At 39.0% G+C, this 18,667-nt stretch overlaps 1 protein-coding gene across 3 annotated transcripts in view; it reads right to left on the reverse strand.

The window, feature by feature from the left end:
* Positions 1-623: 623 nt before the first annotated feature.
* The window catches only part of COL28A1 (collagen type XXVIII alpha 1 chain), a 105,281-nt gene continuing 87,237 nt past the window's right edge, over positions 624-18,667 (reverse strand). For all 3 annotated transcript variants that reach the window (XM_050941695.1, XM_050941696.1, XM_050941694.1), the window contains 5 exons: positions 18,037-18,588; positions 10,507-10,697; positions 4,988-5,237; positions 3,972-4,148; positions 624-2,965 (listed from right to left, as the gene is read on the reverse strand). In XM_050941695.1, coding sequence (XP_050797652.1) covers positions 3,976-4,148; positions 4,988-5,237; positions 10,507-10,697; positions 18,037-18,588 — 1,166 coding nt within the window. In that variant the 3' untranslated portion in view covers positions 624-2,965; positions 3,972-3,975. The remainder of the gene's footprint in view (positions 2,966-3,971; positions 4,149-4,987; positions 5,238-10,506; positions 10,698-18,036; positions 18,589-18,667) is intronic.

Here is an 18,667-nt window from a genome sequence, read left to right on the forward strand (position 1 = left end):
AAACCTGCATGTTTTAAAGTCTCTGTCCAAGAGCTGTTTCAGAGATGCTGTGGTTAAGAATAAGTTTCATTAGTAGAAAGTGGGAAAGACAAAATGTCACCTGGCCACCTTGTGCTTGGATCTAGTCAGTGTTATTTGTCCATGACTTTTATAAACAAAAAATATTACACAGAAATTAGAAAAAGCAATCTATCTTAAGGTATGTGACAATAAAACCAGTTTAGTGTGTATTTGTATATTTTATTTGGCAGTAAAACACCCTAGCTGATATTCATCATTCTGGAATTTTTCTGAATGATGATACTTAAAAGTTAGAATATGTATCAACAGCAGTAAAATGATATCTGATTGCCTGTACTGCAAAAAAACTGGTCTTCAAAAAGTAGAACATAGTGTAAGATACAAATGATAAATAGTAGTGTTCTGTATTTGGCAACAAGATAGAATACGTATGTATATGATTCACTGTAGACCTAGTATCCATTTGTTTTCTAACAAAAATGTTAATGTTATAATAGATTTGCTCTAAAATTGTTGGCTAATTGACAATCATTTTTTAAAACTAAATTGTAAGAAGTACTTGACTGTTTTTTTCAGTATTTCTACAAAGACTTACTTGGAAAGGGACGGTAAGCGTCTTCCTCATTAGCAGAAAATATTTATGTCTATTTCTCCAATTATACTTTGCTAGAGGTCTCTTCCAGTCTGAAATATACTCCATTATGAAAGATAAATGTGGACTTATATAACAATGTATGAAGTATTATCCACATTATATAATGTAGGCAACATATTAGCATTTAAGTTTCAGTTTAATGGGAATCAGAATTTTAAAACATCACAGATACATTTTTAATACATCAGAGTAGTAACAGTTCATTGGTTTTGTGATGTGAACACTAGTCGACTTGAAATTACCAAAATATAACTTATTTTTAATAACATCCATAACATATGTGAAAAAGACTGGGACAGCCTGTTTCATGTGAAGCAGACAAGATGCTGCCCACTTGGTGTTTTTCAGAATGTAAAATAAAAGGCTGTTTGCTTAAAATAGAGCTTGTGTGAGCATTGCTTTGTTTTCACACAAATCTCTAAAGCAATATCTGAACGGGCGGGGTTCCATGTGCATACGATTGTGGCAGTGACTGAAGCGTCCTTAGTGTCTCTTCCACCTGATCTGTATCTGAATTGCTAGTCTTTGCCTTGCTCTGTAGAATTCCTGTCCAGTAGAGAGAATTTCTTGTCCTTTGTCTTTATTCTTGCTATGAGAGACATTGTAAAAAAAATTTATAGTTGCCCCATCTGGTGGTACTTGAGGAGATTACATGTCAAATAAAGAGTTCTGTCTTGAATTATTAGAATGAATGTGTAATAGTTCCCTGCTAAGTGTGGTCATGTATCCTGTGGTGAGCCAGTAAAATCTTAGGTCCCACATATCATTTGCAGTGCATCTGTTGCTATAGCCAAAAGAACAGCAGATTTTCAGTGTTCTTGTTAATAAATTTCAGTATATTTTGAAATAAGTGAAGAGGATTTACCTTTTTTTTTTTATTGTGAAAGAAAATAGTATTTGAGCTTTTAACAGCTTGATTTTGCTCTAAATCTTTGAACCCCTGGTATTTAAGCAAGCAACACCGTGAAGCTCAATGTTTCCCTGGTACTCTCCTCATTTTTTACTTTTATTCTAACCAGACACTAAATCCCTCATTTTTCAGGATGAAGTCATCATTAGCTATTATTAGTTCTATACATACAGGCCAATATTTTGAGAAGTAACTAGTGATTTGGGCTGCCTCCTTTTGGATATCCAACTTGAGACACGTTACCAGGGATGCGTTTTCAGAAATGGGTGAGCACCCTTTCTCTGAAAATTATGTCTTGTTTTAGCTGTCTCAGGTTGGGCACACAAAATCACTAGTCCTTTGGAAAAATCACATACTCCAGCATTTCTTTCAGTGATGTCCTTAAGAGTTAAGTAAGAGGAACTTAAAACTGTGTAAGCAGCTATTTTATCTTCCGTCTAATCATAATGATCATAATGTAAAAAGATTGGCATGAGCGCCTACGCAGGCATAAGTATTGTATTTCCAAACAAATAACAATGCAAAACTACTTTATACTAATGTAATCAGAAGCGCTTCAGTTTTAGTTTATACAGTGCCATCAGGTAGGGTTGGGTCTGAAAGGAAAAAGTAGTATAATAGAAATAAAGATTTCTGTACATTTTTCAGTGCTTTTCCCTTTTAATTGCAACATAATTAATTTTATTTAACTGTAGTGTATATGTTTTTTTGTTTCATTCTATTATACAGGGGCCCTGAGAAATCAAAATATGTTGAATAGCCTAAAAGTTGAAGACTCTCATAGCTTTTACCATAACTATTTAATAAAAGGAATTGACAGGGCTTACCTTTCTAACTGACAAAATTATTCTAGTGTTAAATTCAAACCTGCTTCAACAGAAGAAAACACTTGTTCAGTTATATCCATGATATTTAAATCCCCAAGGGATACTCATACATGGCAAATTTTCATTTCCTGCTTTAAGTGCTGTAACAAGATAAACAATTTCAGGCACCACCAATTTCTGTTTAAAACTGTAGCACATTTTATTTTTCAAATAGATTGAAGCCTTTATTGTTAATTGCTGAGTATCAAAATGTTTGACATCTTAATCCTAAAATTGGAATGATGTGTGTCATATACAGTACTATATTAAAACAACAAAGTTGGAGGGAAAAGATATATTCCTTTGTATGCATCATAACTGTGATGATCTAGATAATATATGCTATACATGAGTGTATCTACACTCTAGTTATTGTGAATGTCATATTGTGACAAGCACTAAAAGGTACACTAGTAGTGTTCATATTGGCACACCATTCTGGATTCTTCTCCAGTGTTCATTCCTGTACACATACCAGAAACATTCAGTTTCACCAATCCCAACTGATAGTTTCTAGAAGGAAATAAAAGTTAATTTGATTATTATAGAGCTTTGAGGAATGCAATTGCTGCAGTTTAAAGTCACCTTTTTAAACAAAAGATCAAACGCAATATATTTTCTGTGATTTATGGAACGCTTCACGAATTTGCGTGTCATCCTTGCGCAGGATGAGTAGAAACCTTCCTAGACTCACAAACAAAAATAAGGAAGTTGATTCTGATACCAGAGATAATGGTTCAGATGTTGCTGGGTTAGATTCTATATCACCTAATTAATATTATGTACCCACAGCTCTGGTTGTTTAACTGTAAACACTTTTGCCACTTACAGCAAAACCTTAATTTTTTAAAAAATTTGTTGGTCATACAGGAGATATCTAAAACATCAATCTGTATAGAGGTAGCTATTATAGAGAGAGCTATAGCTATGAGACAATACAATATTTTTTCTTTGGAAGTTTCAGACTATAGGCTAGGATAACCAGGTGTTCCAATTTTATAAGGACAGTCCTGATTTTTGTGTCTTTTTCTTATATAGGCTCCTATTACCTCCCACCCCCATCCCGATTTTTCACATTTGCTGTCTGGTCATCCTACTATAGGCAGTCCAATATTCCCACTTGTGCCCCCAAGTAAATTATGTAACATCACTGAGCCTCCATTTCCCATTAGTCAAATGGTGATAATAATGCTTACTGACCTGTTGTAAAGTGCTTTAAGGTTTATGGATGAAAAATGCTACCTAAGGGCTAGGAATTATATCTCTTTGTCTGGGGAGGCACATGTTAAACAGTATGTGGGAAATATTCCATATGGCAATAAAACAATGTAATTAGTGTAGTACTTCTATAAATCAGGTTTTGCATCCCTTTAGACAGTTATACTTGGGAGACCACTTGAAGAATTGAATACCTCTGGTCCCTGCGTTCAATATGCTGCACAATTAATTTTCTTATCTTTTCAATTTAAAAGATGATTATGGATTTGTGAGGACAGCCTCCTGCATAGATGAGACTTACTTGTTCATCCATGAATACAGGTTTCCTGACATTCTTTTTCTGTATCAAACCTATTTCTGGTGCCATTACAACCTCCATACCAAAATCGGGCACAAGAATTGGCATCCTTGTCATAATACCACTTCATCAGATAATCTCGACAGTCTCCTGGTTTCATAGGCTCCAAGCATCTAGGATCTGAAAACACAAGTTAAGTTAGCTGGGGTTTTTCTTCATTATTGTGTTAAACTGAACTTTATAAAAGAACTTTCTTCAGTAAATAAAATCCATCTCCTGTTCCACCGACTTGATCTCTTGGGTTCATATACAGTCCTCAATCAAATTCCCATTGACATCAGTGGAAGGTATGTGAATGGATTGAAAGATATATGGACTAGTGGCTCAGTTTTCAAATTTGGGTGCTTAAATCCCTATTTTGGAACCTAAATCAGTGCCAGAATTGGGTTCTTATTCTAGAAAATGTCATTGCCGAGCAATAGCAACCAGTAGGATAAAAATAATTAGTGGTTTGCAAATATTTAACTCCCAATTTATAGATGCTTTATTTTGTACCCAATATAATCTGGTGAATTTAGTGTCTAGCAAATATTAAGGTTTGTTAACGCCGCCTAGACTAAAAAATAGTGGAGGCAAGTCTCCTGAAATATTGTGAATGCCATTCGTCCTTGCCTAGAAATATCTGCTACATCTCCAGGCCCCAGGCTCGCTTGATCAGAGTTTGCTAATTGTTCTCAGTTGTGTATCAAGCTATTAATTTTTTTCTCTTTCTAGGCTAAATGATTTGAACTCAAGTCCTCAAGCATGAAAACGACTTGTTCACTTAATCCACTCTGCCTCCTTATACTCTCTGCATTTGCCACCATAACAAATCTAAAATAGCTTGTATTCAAAGTGTTGTGAAAAGTAGTCAGCAAAAACCCAGACAAACACCTACTGTAAAACAAAAACCAGTGGTAACAAGACAAGAACAAGATCTTTGTTCTTTCCAAATTTTAGCAGCAACATTTGCTCCTTACCTTTTCTAGTTGCTATTACTTGAGGCTGCAAAACTGTTGAAGGCCATTCTACATCTGTGATTTTACCGAATGGCAGAGGAATATCCGGACTAGGAGCTCTAGTTTCCAAGTCATCAGGTCTGCCAGCAAAAGAAGAGGTCACTGGTTGTCTGTGACTATCTGGAAGGTTCCATTGAAAAGGTGTGCTAGCAGTATAATCCAGTGAGGAAGACAACAGCTCTGTCTCTCTGTCAGTCTCTGGAGGGCTCAGCTGCAAAAGGATTCAAAGTTTTACATTAATGGTAAAATTCTACTTAGACTCGCATACCAAGAGAAAAATTGAGATGATATAGGAGGCTAATAGTATTTTCTCATGCGCTATTTATCTGTACTGGTCGGCAAGTTCATGCCTCTCTAATGAATTGTAAACCTCCACATCTCTCTGTTGCTATTTTTACTAAATATGTTTTTAGAACTTCTTGGGTGCTGATGGACTGAGAAGGCAGTATAGTGCTTACCACTTAATTCAGTCACAGGCTATGTCAAACCTAATTCTAGTCAATCAATGCCGCAGGAACCTTTTTGTTGGCAAAGTAAATAAAGTCAGGGATATGAGGGGCCAAAGGGCAAAATGAATCTGTGAAATGCGTCATAATTTCTAGTATGTAGTCCAAGGGATTATGTGACATTTTAGATATTGAATCTAAGCAATGAGATGGATAGCACCCTATTTTCTGCATTATTTGCAGGGGGATATGCATGCATTCTGCCTCTTCAGAGATGCTTTTAGGAAATAAGTAAGTAATCACTAAGAGACTGCTAGAGCAGAAGGCGATAAACATTTAAATTGTGCAGATCATATCTTAATACACAGATTGGCTTGTGGACATTTCTCTTTCCATTCACGGTCACATGAGATCATCTCATCTCCCTGCTGCTGATAGTCAGGATTTTGAATGGTTAACAGGATCATATTAAGAAGTAAATACAGATGATCAAATATCAGAATTTGAAAAGAAATCTACAATTGATAGTGAATTATTCATTAGGGAAATAGAAATATGTAGATTTTTTTTGGACAAAATAACCCCTCTTCCTAAAACCTGTAAAGCTCTGCAGATCATTAACCTAACACCCAAATTTTAAAAATGACTCCAAGGTTTAGAAACAATGGAATTACAGATCACAGAATGGAGAGGGTTCTCTGAATTATCGGAACTCCAAATCTATAATAATGCATTGCTTTTGATTTATGAAACTATGTACACACTCATTTAAAAGAAATAATATTACAGACTTCAACATTTCAAACAGCAACTTAAAGCATGTCCTGTTACAGATTAATGTGAAATAAATAATATTTATAAATAAATAAATATTGGATACCGGTGAGCTGATTTGTCACTTTTATAAATGGACACTGTGTTCTGCATCCCCCTGTTTACAAGCAACCAGAATCCAGGGCCAGTCCAGGAAAAATCCTGCTCATTGTGACTCAATAGCTGTAACAGTGGGAAACGTTTAAGCTTGCGGACACAGTCCAAAGAAGCCTCTTCAGGCTGCAAACTTACATTTGTGTTTCAGCTCAATTTCATTTATTTTGATGGGAGTTAGGAGCTGTAAAGATTTAGCTGTTGATATGATCATCCACATTCACATTAATGAGCACCTGGTCATTTAGAGGTAAAAATAATTAACAATAAATCACATGTAGTATGTGATCCCATAAACAGCCAATTCACTAATGAGCTCAACATGGTGCTTCCAACTATTTTGCCTACATAAGGCCAAATTCTGCCCTCAGTTTCACCCATGCAACATTAGGTGTAACTAGAGGCATGATTTGCCCAGAGACAAAAGCAAAAACAGCATATGTATGTTATTCCGCTATTCGTCTCAATCAGGGATCGGCAACCTTTGGCCCGTGGCCCGTCAGGGAAATCTTTGAAGTGTTGACAAGCCCTCATATTTGCTCATGACAGAGGAGTGGCCAGGCCAAATTTGCCACTCTAGACCACTGCCCATAAATCTGCTGCCCTAGGCAAGTGCCTAGATTGCCTGTAGGTAGAGCAGCCTCTGCTCCAAACCCATATTGTTTGTGACCCAGTGCACAAGGCTGGGCCTCAGAGTGAAGAGACCAGACCATTAAAAACTGTTGTTCAGTTTTAAAAAAATTATTAACTTTTAAAAAAAAACTAAGGCTGTCGATTAAATGCAGTTAACTCATACAGTTAACTCAAAAAAGTAATCGCGATTAAAAAAATTAATTGTGATTAATCGCGGTTTTAATCACATTGTTAAACAATAGAATACAAACTGAAATTTATTAAATATTTTGGATTTTTTTACACTTTCAAATATATTGATTTCAATTACAACACAGAATACAAAGTGTACAGCGCTCACTTTATATTATTATTTTTATTACAAATATTTACACTGTAAAATGATAAACAAAAGAAACAGTATTTTTCAATTCACCTCTTACAAGTACTGTAGTACAATCTCTTTATTGTGAAAGTGCAACTTACAATTTTTTTGTTACATAACTGCACTCAGAAACAAAACAATGCAGAACTTTAGCGCCTACAAGTCCACTCAGTCCTACTTCTTATTTAACCAATCACTAAGACAAACAAGTTTGTTTATAGTTACGTGAGATAATGCTGCCCTCTTCTTATTTAAAATCTCATCATAGAGTGAGAACAAGCATTCACATAGGACTTTTGTAGCCGGCATTGAAGGTATTTATGTGCCGGATATGCTAAACATTTGTATGCTCCTTCAGATTTTGGCCACTGTTCCAGAGAATATGCTTCCATGCAGATGACACTAGTTAAAAAAATGTGTTAATTAAATTTGTGACTGAACTCCTTGGGGGAGAATTGTATGACTCCCACTCTGTTTTACCTGTATTCTGCCATATATTTCTTGTTTTGCAGTCTCAGATGATCACTCAGCACATGTTCATTTTAAGAACACTTTCACTGCAGATTTGACAAAACACAAAGAAGGTACCAATGTCAGATTTCTAAAGATAGCTACAGCACTTGACCCAAGGTTTAAGAATCTGAGGTGCCTTCCAAAATCTGAGAGGGATGAGGTATAGAGCAAGCTTTCAGAAGTCTTAAAAGAGCAACACTCCAATGTAGAAACTATAGAACCCGAACCACTAAAAAAGAAAATCAACCTTTTGCTGTAGCATCAGACTCAGATGATGCAAATGAACAGGCATCAGTCTGCACCACTTTGGATTGTTATTGAGCAGGATCCAGGATCATCAGCATGGATGCATGTCCTCTGGAATGGTGGTTAAAGCATGAAGAGGCATATGAATCTTTAGTGCATATGGCATGTAAATATCTTGCAACATCAGCTACAACAGTGCCATGAGAACACCTGTTCTCACTTTCAGGTGACATTGTGAACAAGAAGTGGGCAGCATTATCTCCTGCAAATGTAAACAAACTTGTTTGTCTGAGCAATTGGCTGAACAAGAAATAGGACTGAATGGACTTGTAGGCTCTGAAGTTTTACATTGTTTTATTTTTGAACGCAGTTATATTTTTGCACATAATTCTACATTTGTAAATTCAACCTTCACGACAAGGAGATTGCACTACAGTACTTGTATTAGGTGAATTGAAAAATACTATTTCTTTTGTTTTTTACAGTGCAACTATTTGCAATAAAAAATAAACAGAGTGAAAACTGTACACTTTGTATTCTGTTGTAATTGAAATCAATATATTTAAAAATTTAGAAAACATCCAAAATATTTAAAATAAATAGTATTCTATTGTTTAACAGTGCGATTAATCGCTTGATTAATTTTCTTAATTGCTTGACAGCCCAAAAAAACCCACACTTTTCTGCTATTGGGTAACATATTGTTGGTTTGAACAGATATTCCTTAGAATGGAAAATGTCACTAGAATTTGTAACATTTTAACTGTTAAAATAGTTTTACAAAAAACAACCCTGCACCCTCTCTAGGATGTCCATAATAGATGCAGAAAGAAAGGAAGAACCAGCAATGCTTGAAAATTGAGTGATCTGATATCATCTGAAAATATCCTATAGGATATTATAGAGACTAGGTGGGTAAGTAATATTGCCTAATGGACCAACCTCTGTTGGTGAGAGAGACAAGCTTTCGAGCCACACAGAGCTCTTCTTCAGGCCTGGGAAAGATAATCCCAGCATCACAGCAAAATGCAAGGTAGAATAGGTTGTTTAGCATAACTAGTTGGCACATATTGTAAGGGACCATTCAAGGTAGAGTAGCCCATTAACACCTCTGCAGTCATAGGGCAAAAAGACAGGGTTGATGGGTACAGATTATTGTAATAAACCTTAAATTAAGTGTTTAGTGCACTGGATGAGGTCCACCACATGTTGTTATAGGCATGTGTAGGACGCATAGATCTTGAAAGGTGTGTTGTGGGGAGTGATGGTCCTTGTAGCAGTGGAGATATGTCTGCAGATTTTGCATCTGTTGCTCTGGCAGGCTCTGGTACCACTTTGAATTGATGTGTCCTGATCTGTGGGGAACTTGCTTCTGATGATGAGCTTGGAGAGGCTGGAAGGTTGTTTGAAGGCCTGCAGTGGAGGTTCAGGAAAGATCTCTTTCAGAATGGGGTCCCCATCAAGTATGGGTTGTTTGATACCCTGTATGGTTCCAGTATGGGGTGGTAGGTGAAAACTAAGTGGGTGGGTCAGAGGGGGGGTTATTTCTGTCTTGAAGCAGGTTCTCTTGAGGTATATGGGTGGGCTGTTCCATGATTCAATCCACTTCTCAGTGGAGTGTCCTTGTTTGGAGAAGGCGGTTTTAAGTGTGTTAAGATGTTTATCCTGGAATTATTCCTCAGATATTACAGAATCTAATTTTCAACATGTGGGATTTCATTCTAACTGCACAAAACTGTGCCTTCACAACATGTTTGCACAGGCAATTACCATATTTTTCACATAAAAATGTCTTCTATTGCATAATTAGGCATGTAAACTGGGTGCATACTCACTTGCAGGGTTACAAATAGAGGCCAGGTTGAAGCCCTTTTAAAATGTTGCTTTCAGAGTGAATTTCTTGTTCTGTACATTCATAGCATACATGTGCACTTTGCTACATATATTTTCTTTTCTAACATATTTCCTAATAGTACTTTTCCATGTAAGAAATTGTTCTAGTTGCATTCGCAAATGGGTGGTGATTTGTACAATTGTGAATGAAAGAAGAGGTACCCACAAAGCTCACTTTAAGATGTGTCCATACTGTGAAAAGTTTACAGATCTCCATTTGAGTCTAAAACTCCAACATCTACTTCTTTAAAAAACAGCTATTTACCAAATAATTAGCAATTAAGTTCCAGATCTCACTTTAAATATCCTTTGTCCAGATCTTGCTTCTGTCTATTGAAAGAATTCATGATTTGATCATGTTGCATCTTACAAGGATAATAAACAATGTAAGAAATTATGTTTTTATGTAAATACAGGCATAGTTCTTTTTAAAGATCAGTAATAATTACTTTACTTACAAAATTGGTAGTTTCTTGTGTAGGAGGAGGGACATAAAGTTCTGGAGTTTGAGTTTTACCAAACTGATTGATATTACGTTCGTTGGGTGTTTCAAATCCAGGATGAAGAGTTGAAAATGAACTGAAGACTCTAGTGATATATGAGCTGGAGTCATTCTCACAGATTTGTTGGAAGAGATTATTCTCAAGAGCTGAAAAGATTAACAGAAATCCGCATTTTACTCTGATTCTGACAGGAAATTCAGTGCATAAGTGAACAGTTGCCAGAGTTGCTCTAAAATGATCATTCACATGAACAAAGAAAAGTCTATAATCCAGTGCAGTGGTTCTCAACCTTTTCCACCCCTTGACTGCCTTCCCCCAGAAAACCCTTCGTATCTGTCTGGGATCCCTCTCCCATTTAGCAATATGGAAAGAGCAGCACGGTTATGACACCTGACACCTGTTCTTGACCCCAGTTTGAGAACCCTTGTTCTAGTGTCTGTACATCTGGTTGGCAGTCACCTGTTTGTCTTGAAAGCTGCTACATATAGTATATCCTAGATGTATTTACCTCTGAAACACAGTGAATTAATTGAGACAGGGGAAATGTATTGAAAAATTAAGTCCTCTTAGAGAATGACTTGAAAAGTAGATCACAAAATTATCTGAAAAGAACTAATATAAAATGAGTATTCTCAAATCTATTTATTTTTGTTTCTTCATATATCAGTGATATCTCCAAATTAATGACTGAATGGAACTAATATATAGGGCTTCATTAGTATCTAAACAGCACAGGGACAAGTGACTAGAGAAAGTGGCTGAATCTGTTGTTAAGGTCCCAATCCTACTATGAACTCTTCATGGGCTGGCCCCTGACCCCACATGGAGCCCTACTGAGTCACTGCTGGCCATAATCGCATCAGACTATAAGAGTGATGTTACCACTTACTCAGTGAGGTTCCAGTTCTGCCAAGATGTCTGTGCAGGCAGACCTCATTACAGGTTCAGGGTCTAACTGAGTAGGTGGTATCATCTCTGGTCCTATACTCTGATGTAAATATTGCCAGTGGAGTTGGAAAAAAGATTTAGGCCCAGATCCACAAAAGTATTTAGGCTTTTAATTTCCCTTGAGATCAGTGGAAGTTAGTAGTCTACCTTGGTGGATCTAGGCCATAATGTTTTAATTTGCCATAGAAAAATCTCAGTCTTATGAGTTTGTAACAGGGCCTGCAGGCACTTTAAGGCAGGATACAGGCCTACCACAGTCCTTTAGTAATTTTAGTTTAGAAAAAAGGCTTTCTGCAGATTATAGCTCCTCTGGGACATGGCGACTACAAACCTGAAAGCCAGGCCTGCTGGGAGGTCCTTTTTCCCAGTGTGAAAGAGACAAGGGAGGGAACAATACTGTTGACAGTTCTCTCAGGTGAGAGAACCTGGAAAGGCTGTGCCAAGGGCAAAGGAAGACAGAAGGCAGAAGATTCTGGAAGTGAACTGCTGGCTAGGTAAGTGATGTAGGGTTTTGGTTTTGTGGAACATTGATCTACTTTCTATGGGAGGAGGGGACTGTATAGTTTAGATGGCCTCTACCTCAGGAGAAGGCGAACCAATCTCCTTGGGGACAGGGTAGCTAGAGTAGTCATGAGGGGGTTAAACTAACAGAAAAAAGGGAGGGTAAGAAAAGAAAAAATGAGCACTAGTTAGCACAAAATTGAGATGCTGAGAATAAAATCAGTCAAGGAACCAAAGGATATGAAGGGAAGAAAGTCTATAATTGCCTCTACACCAATGCTAGGAGCCTGGTTAACAAAGAAGAGGGATAGGAATTGCTCCTTTATGGGCACAAATTTGATTTAGTTGGTATTACTGAATTTTGATGGGATTATTTGCATTAAAATCAATGGTTATAACCTGTTTAGGAAGGATCAAGTAGGCAACAGAAGGGAGAGTGGCACGCTTTGTCAAAAATGTTTCCAAGTCACCAATTAGTGCAGAAGAGAGTGATCTTGAATGCTTAGGAATCAATGCCTTAGCAGATAGCACACAAAACAGAGTGTTAGTTGGTATCTGCTACAGATCACCAAATCACGCTAGGGAACAGGATGACCATCTCCTTATGCACCTCTCTCTAGCGTATAGGAAAAAAAAACTGAGTGATTATGGGGGACTTCAATTTGAGTGACATATGCTGTCTCATGGTGCCAGTGCTAAAACATCCTTGGAATTTCCCAATATTATAGATGATGATTTCCTAACCCAAAAAGAGTTGTGTCCAAAACTATATTGGACCTATATTAGACTTCATCTTGACAGATAAAGAGGAACTGATCACAGAACTAAAGATTAATGGTAGTCTAAGTACAAGTGATCATGACTTGATCACATTTCTGATGTCCAGAGTAAAGTTCAGACCAGTGATATATTTACTTATGAGGACTTTAAAAGGGCCAATTTCACAATTATGAGCCAAATCAGATGGGAAGAAGAATTTAATCAGAAAAATGTGAATGATAATTGGGAATTGTTTAAGAACACTTTACAAGATGTCTCAAAAGCCACAATCAAGGAGGAAGGCCTTATTGATTAAAGAAAGACCTAGTTTAGAGAGGAAGTAAAGATGGCTATATATGAATGAATTAATATTGTGTATTAGCTGGGCACCAACATACCCACCAAAGATGGGATGGTGCAGCTCCCTAATGCTCTGCAGAAATCTGAGGGATCCAATACCACTTTTTAAAATTGGTGCCAGCGAGAAACTCTGCTGTGTTGCCATGCCTTACTGCTGGGGCTCCTCAAAGCCCAGCAACTTGACATCCTATGTGCTGGAAGTAGGAGAGATGGTTCTCTTCCCTGCAAGATGTCATGGAAAGTTGCACAGGAGCTGAGCAATGTAGTTGTACCTCCTATGGTCCAACAGAGCAGAGGAGAAGACCAACATGGGTTGCTGAGCTACAAGGACAATGACTTCTACCCTCCCTGTCACCTTCTAACTTTCTCCCTCTCACCCTGACCCTGCTTGCCCCTGACCCCACATCCACTGCCTTCCTCGTCCCCCTTGCCCTGACCCCCCTACATCTTCAGTTTTTTTCCTCATCCTAACGCCTTCGATAAGCTCAAATCTGGAGTACATGAACATGAAGTATGAAGTAAATATAGAGGAGTCACTTGTTTGCTGTGTTCTTTGGTGCAATAATTTACAATTTTGGGAGCAGTTAGATTCGTCTCCTGTTAGTTATATTAATAGGAAGAAGAGAAACTGAATGTTTGGTTGTAAACTAAAATGGGGAGGGACATGTGGTTCTGGAATTCCCACAACATGCAATGTCTTAGTCAGTGCATCAACCTACATTACCAGTACTCTGGTGTTTGGTTTGGCAAACTGAAACAATTACAAGTTAGGGGATAATATACAGGCATATCCTTGACATACCTAGTTAAGAAGTATTCCATTTGTGGAGTGCATGCTCTCTTTCTGTCTCCTTACCACGTAGTTACTACTGGTATGGGGAAAATAGGATCCCTGTTTTAAATAAATAATAGTAATACTTTAAATAATGGGTAGAGGTGGCTCTCTCAGCCTGAATAATGTGTCTCCTTGGCTAACCCCCTCCAGAATTTATTAATGGTTTAGTTTTGTCTATATAATGTTAAGTATTTGACAGCTATTACCTTTTCATTGTGCTTGCCTATGCTTGGTATAAAGTTAAGTTGGTATATGTATGTTATGTTTTTGCTTTATCTTGTCTTTTTGTGCTCTTCTCCCCTCCCTGTTCCCTGGAAGTCTGGCAAGTCAAGCATCTGGCAGATAATCCAAAATCTGTGGAATACGTGTCTGAGACATTTCATCCATGGACTCCCACCACAGTGGATTTCTGTATGGGGAGGAGGATGAGACATACTAGAGCAAATTATACAAACATTCCATCCCCTTCATTTGTAAGGCTACAAAAATAATTCTTAACACAGCCAAATGGTCCTAAATCTTTTATTTCCTGGAATATAATGGGTCTCAATACTCTTGTTAAAGAAAAAAGTGTACTCATTATTAAAGAAAGCAAAGGCAAACGAAGTGCTTTTGCAGGAGATACACTTGACCACAGATGAGGCTGCTAAATTAGAACAAGACTTGATAGAAGAAACAATGTCTTGCTGCTTCTCATCCAAATCTAGAGGGACAGCCATTCTCTTCCATAAAGCACTGTCTGTAACAGTCTTGGAGTCAATTTCAGACAATCAGGGCAGAGTTTTAATCCTTAAAGTCACCACAAATGTATCTGAACTAATCACTGCTAATATGTATGGACCTAAGCTTGATGTTCCTGAAACTTTTCATAGGGTTTTATTAAATTACATGGTGAACCCCGTATCCTTATTGTTATTGTTAGGAATTTAAATGAGGTGATTGATTGAACAAATCTCAGCCTCAGGGTCATATACCAACCAAAACTAGAATGGATCTGGAGTTACACATTGAAGATCTGGGACTACATGATATCTGGCGACTTATGCATCTAATGGGTAGGGATTATTCATAGTTTCCTCTGGTACCTGAGTCCTATTCCTGTATAGATTTCTTTTTTATCTCCAGGGGAATTCGTTAATTCTGTAATTTTCTCCTCCATTAATATAAGTGCTATCGCTGATCATGTCCCTATAACTCTTCAGATAGGAACAGACCTGAGAGAGAAATAGCCTTATAGCTAGACATTTAATTCTTCACTTTTATTAGAGCCGCATTTCAAAAATTTTATTGAAAAAGAAACTGGCTTATTCCTGGAGACAAATGAACCCTCAACATCTTCTAGCAGGCTATTTTGCTCAAGGGCAAATAGAGATAAAATTGTAAGTTTTGCATCTGAGAAGAAGGGGGTACCTGGAGAAAAAAATGAAAGCTCTTGAGAAAAAAGTAAAAGAGCTCAATTTATCTTATGCCACAGCTCCATCTCCAGGATTTCTTTGATCCTCAATTAATTGTAGATTTAAACTCAATAAGCTCACTCAGCACATCTGAATTCACCCTCTTTTGATTCCGGCAGGACTTCTGGAAATTGAGTGAAAAAGCAGGCAAATTGCTGGCATATTGCTTAAGACAGTGGTTTTCAAACTTTTCTGGAAACCCAGTTGAAGAAAATTGTTGATGCCTGCAACCCAAAGGAGCTGGGGATGAAGGGTTTGAGGTGTGGGAAGGGCTATGGGCTAGGGCAGAGGATTGGGGTGTAGGTTGAGGGCTGTGGGGTTGGACTGGGGATGAAGAGTTTGAGGTGCAGGAAGGGGCATTGGGTTTTAGGGGGGCTCAGGGATGGGGCAAGGATTGGGGTGCTGCAGGAGGGGGGCAGGGCTCTGGGCTGGGACTGCAGGCTCTGGGGTGGGGCTGGGGATGGGATGTTTGGGGTGCAGGAGAGGGCTCAAGGTTTGGGGGGCTTAGGGCTCAGGCATGGTATTGGGGTGAGGGCTTACTTGGGCGGCTCCCAATCAGCGCACAGCAGGGGTGCTAAGGCAAGCTTCCTGCGTGTCCTGGCACCATGACTACACTGTGCCCTGGAAGCAGGCAGCAGCAGGTCCAGCTCCTAGGCAGAAGTAAGCAAGCGGCTCCGCATGGCTCTTGCTCACAGGCAGTGCTCCCCCAGCTCCCATTGGCCAGTTCCCAGCCAATGGTAGTGCAGAGCTGGTGTTCAGGGCAGGGCAGGGCAGTGCATGAAGCCCTGCGGCCACCTCCACCCTATCCCTCGCCTAGGAGCCGGACCTGCTGCCAGCAGCTTCCAGGGCGCAGCGCGGTGTCAGAACATGTAGGGACTAGTCTGCCTTAGCCAGGCAGCACCACTGATGGGACTTTTAACAGCCTGTTTGGCGGTGCTCACCAGAGCCACCACAACTCAGTGCCTTACATTCCACAACCCACATTTCGAAAACCACTGGCCTAAGACAAAAGACCTCTGCATGTAGAATCACGGCCATCCATGATACACATGGTAAACTATGTACATCACCTGAAGATTAATGAAATGTTCTTCAATTTTTCAAAAATATTACACTACTGCAAATTACTGCAGTCCAGCATAGAAACCTTCATGTGTCTGTAGCAGAGGATGAGTTAATTGAGAAGATTAAGAACATGAAAATGGGAAAGCCCCCAGGCCAGAGGGCTTCCCTGTCAAATAGACACTTCCTTGACGTCCTGTCTAACAAGATGCTTATCAATTTGATCTGAATGCCCTGAGACTGCCAGAGTCCTTAGATCTTCTGAGAACTTTGGAAATGCTTCAGAAACATTTGCGGTGGGAGTAGCACACCGAGACCCCTGTCCCTTCCACCCCTTTGCTGCAGGGACACGGAGCCAGGTGGGAGCCCCTGCCAACCCCGTCAACCCTCCCCCTACCAGCAACATCAGGGGTCCTGTCTGCTCACTGCCTCCCCCCAGCACCAGCGGGGGTCCCAGGGCATGCTGCCCAACCCCCTCCCACCAGCAGGGTCCCCTGGGCCACCTCCTCCAGCGCCCAGAGCGCTCCAGACTGCCCTCCCAGCCCCCCACCCAAGTTTTAGTCACAGGCATTTTCAATAAAAGTCATGGACAGGTCACGGGCCATGAATTTTTGTTTACTTCTCGTAACCAGTCCATGACTTTTACTGAAAATACCCATGACTAAAATGTAGCCTTATCTCAAAGTACTTACATGGGGAAGAAATATTTGATAAATGAACTCTTCAGTCTATCAGGGAAAGGTATAATACAATCCAATGGCAGAAGGTAGACAAATTCAGACTGGAAATAGTAGTAATTTTTTAACAGTATGGGTAATTAATCATTGGAACAATTTACCCAGGGTCCTGGTGTATTCTCCATCACTGGCCATTTTTAAATCAAGATTAGATGTTTTTCTAAAAGAGATGTTCTAGGAATTATTTTGGGGAAGTTCTGTGGTCAGACTAGATGATCACAGTGGTCCCTCCTGGCCTTGAAACTGATGAATCTGTGGGGTGGAGAGACTGGAAGGAGTACTTTATGGTGGTGTCTATGGGGAGGAGAGGTTGGGAAGTGTCATAAGCTCTATGTGAAACTGTGAAAAGGAGGGAAGGATTGACAGACTTTGAGAGAGATTAGTGGCCCAGAGAAAGAGACAGACAGACAGACAGAATGACAAGGTGAGGAGAAATCCTCTTCGCTCTCCTGCACGAAGGACAGAAAACTTCACAGAGAATGGAACTTTGACCCAGCACTGAGGCATTCTGGGGAAAGATTGACAGAAGCCTTCAATGGAGGGCTGGTAGCCCACAGAACAAAAGAAGCTGAATAAAGAATGGCTGTGGGAACTCTCATTGTTTGTATTGGACTTTCATTTACCGTGGAAGGCATGAAGATTTGATTTGGCTAGAGGACTAAATTACACAGTGAGTGAGGGAAACAGAAGAATGAGTTGCATCTGAAGGTAAGAGGCAAGCTACTTTGCCACAGAACTATACTGACTGGCTTCAGTTGCTATGTCAAAGGCCTAATTCCATGCAGTGCACTGTTTTCATGGTTCCTGTTAAAGAGGTAGTTTCTCTTACCTGGGAGTGTGATGAAGTCATCTATCTGGTAGACATGTTCACTGTCAGGGTCCGTAGCAATGAGCTGCAATTCTTCCAGAAACTCCTGAATGTTAGGATCAGTCTTCTGAACCACCCCAATTACAAATATCTCTATGTTGATGGCATGCGCATTCCTCACTACAACATCCAGTCTTTGATCACGAGTATCAGCTTGTCCATCTGTTATTACAACAGCCACTTTTCTTACCCCTTGTCGTGCAACTTGAAATATCTCAATGGCTTTGCTGATAGCTGCAGCTGTGTAAGTGCCTTCCCCTAGGTACTGCATATTATCAACAGCAAGTTTCACCTTATCTTTGCTCGTGTACTGCTGCAGAGTCGATACCAGCTCTACTTTGTGGCTGAAGTTGATAATGCCAATGCGAGCTGTATCTTGGTTGACTGTTACCTTGTCAATGAGTGTTTTCACAAAATCTTTGACAATTCTGAAGTTGTCTGGTCCAACGCTTTCTGAGCTGTCAATCACAAATACAAGTTCCAGTGGAGTTTCTTTACATTTGATGCCACAGCCTAAAATATTAACAATTTTTGACATTTTATGAGAAACGTCCTTTTGATTACATAATGAATGCTACTGAAAAAATATATA

The sequence above is a fragment of the Gopherus flavomarginatus genome, chromosome 2, assembly GCF_025201925.1.
Source record: "Gopherus flavomarginatus isolate rGopFla2 chromosome 2, rGopFla2.mat.asm, whole genome shotgun sequence".
Taxonomy (NCBI): Eukaryota; Metazoa; Chordata; order Testudines; family Testudinidae; genus Gopherus; species Gopherus flavomarginatus.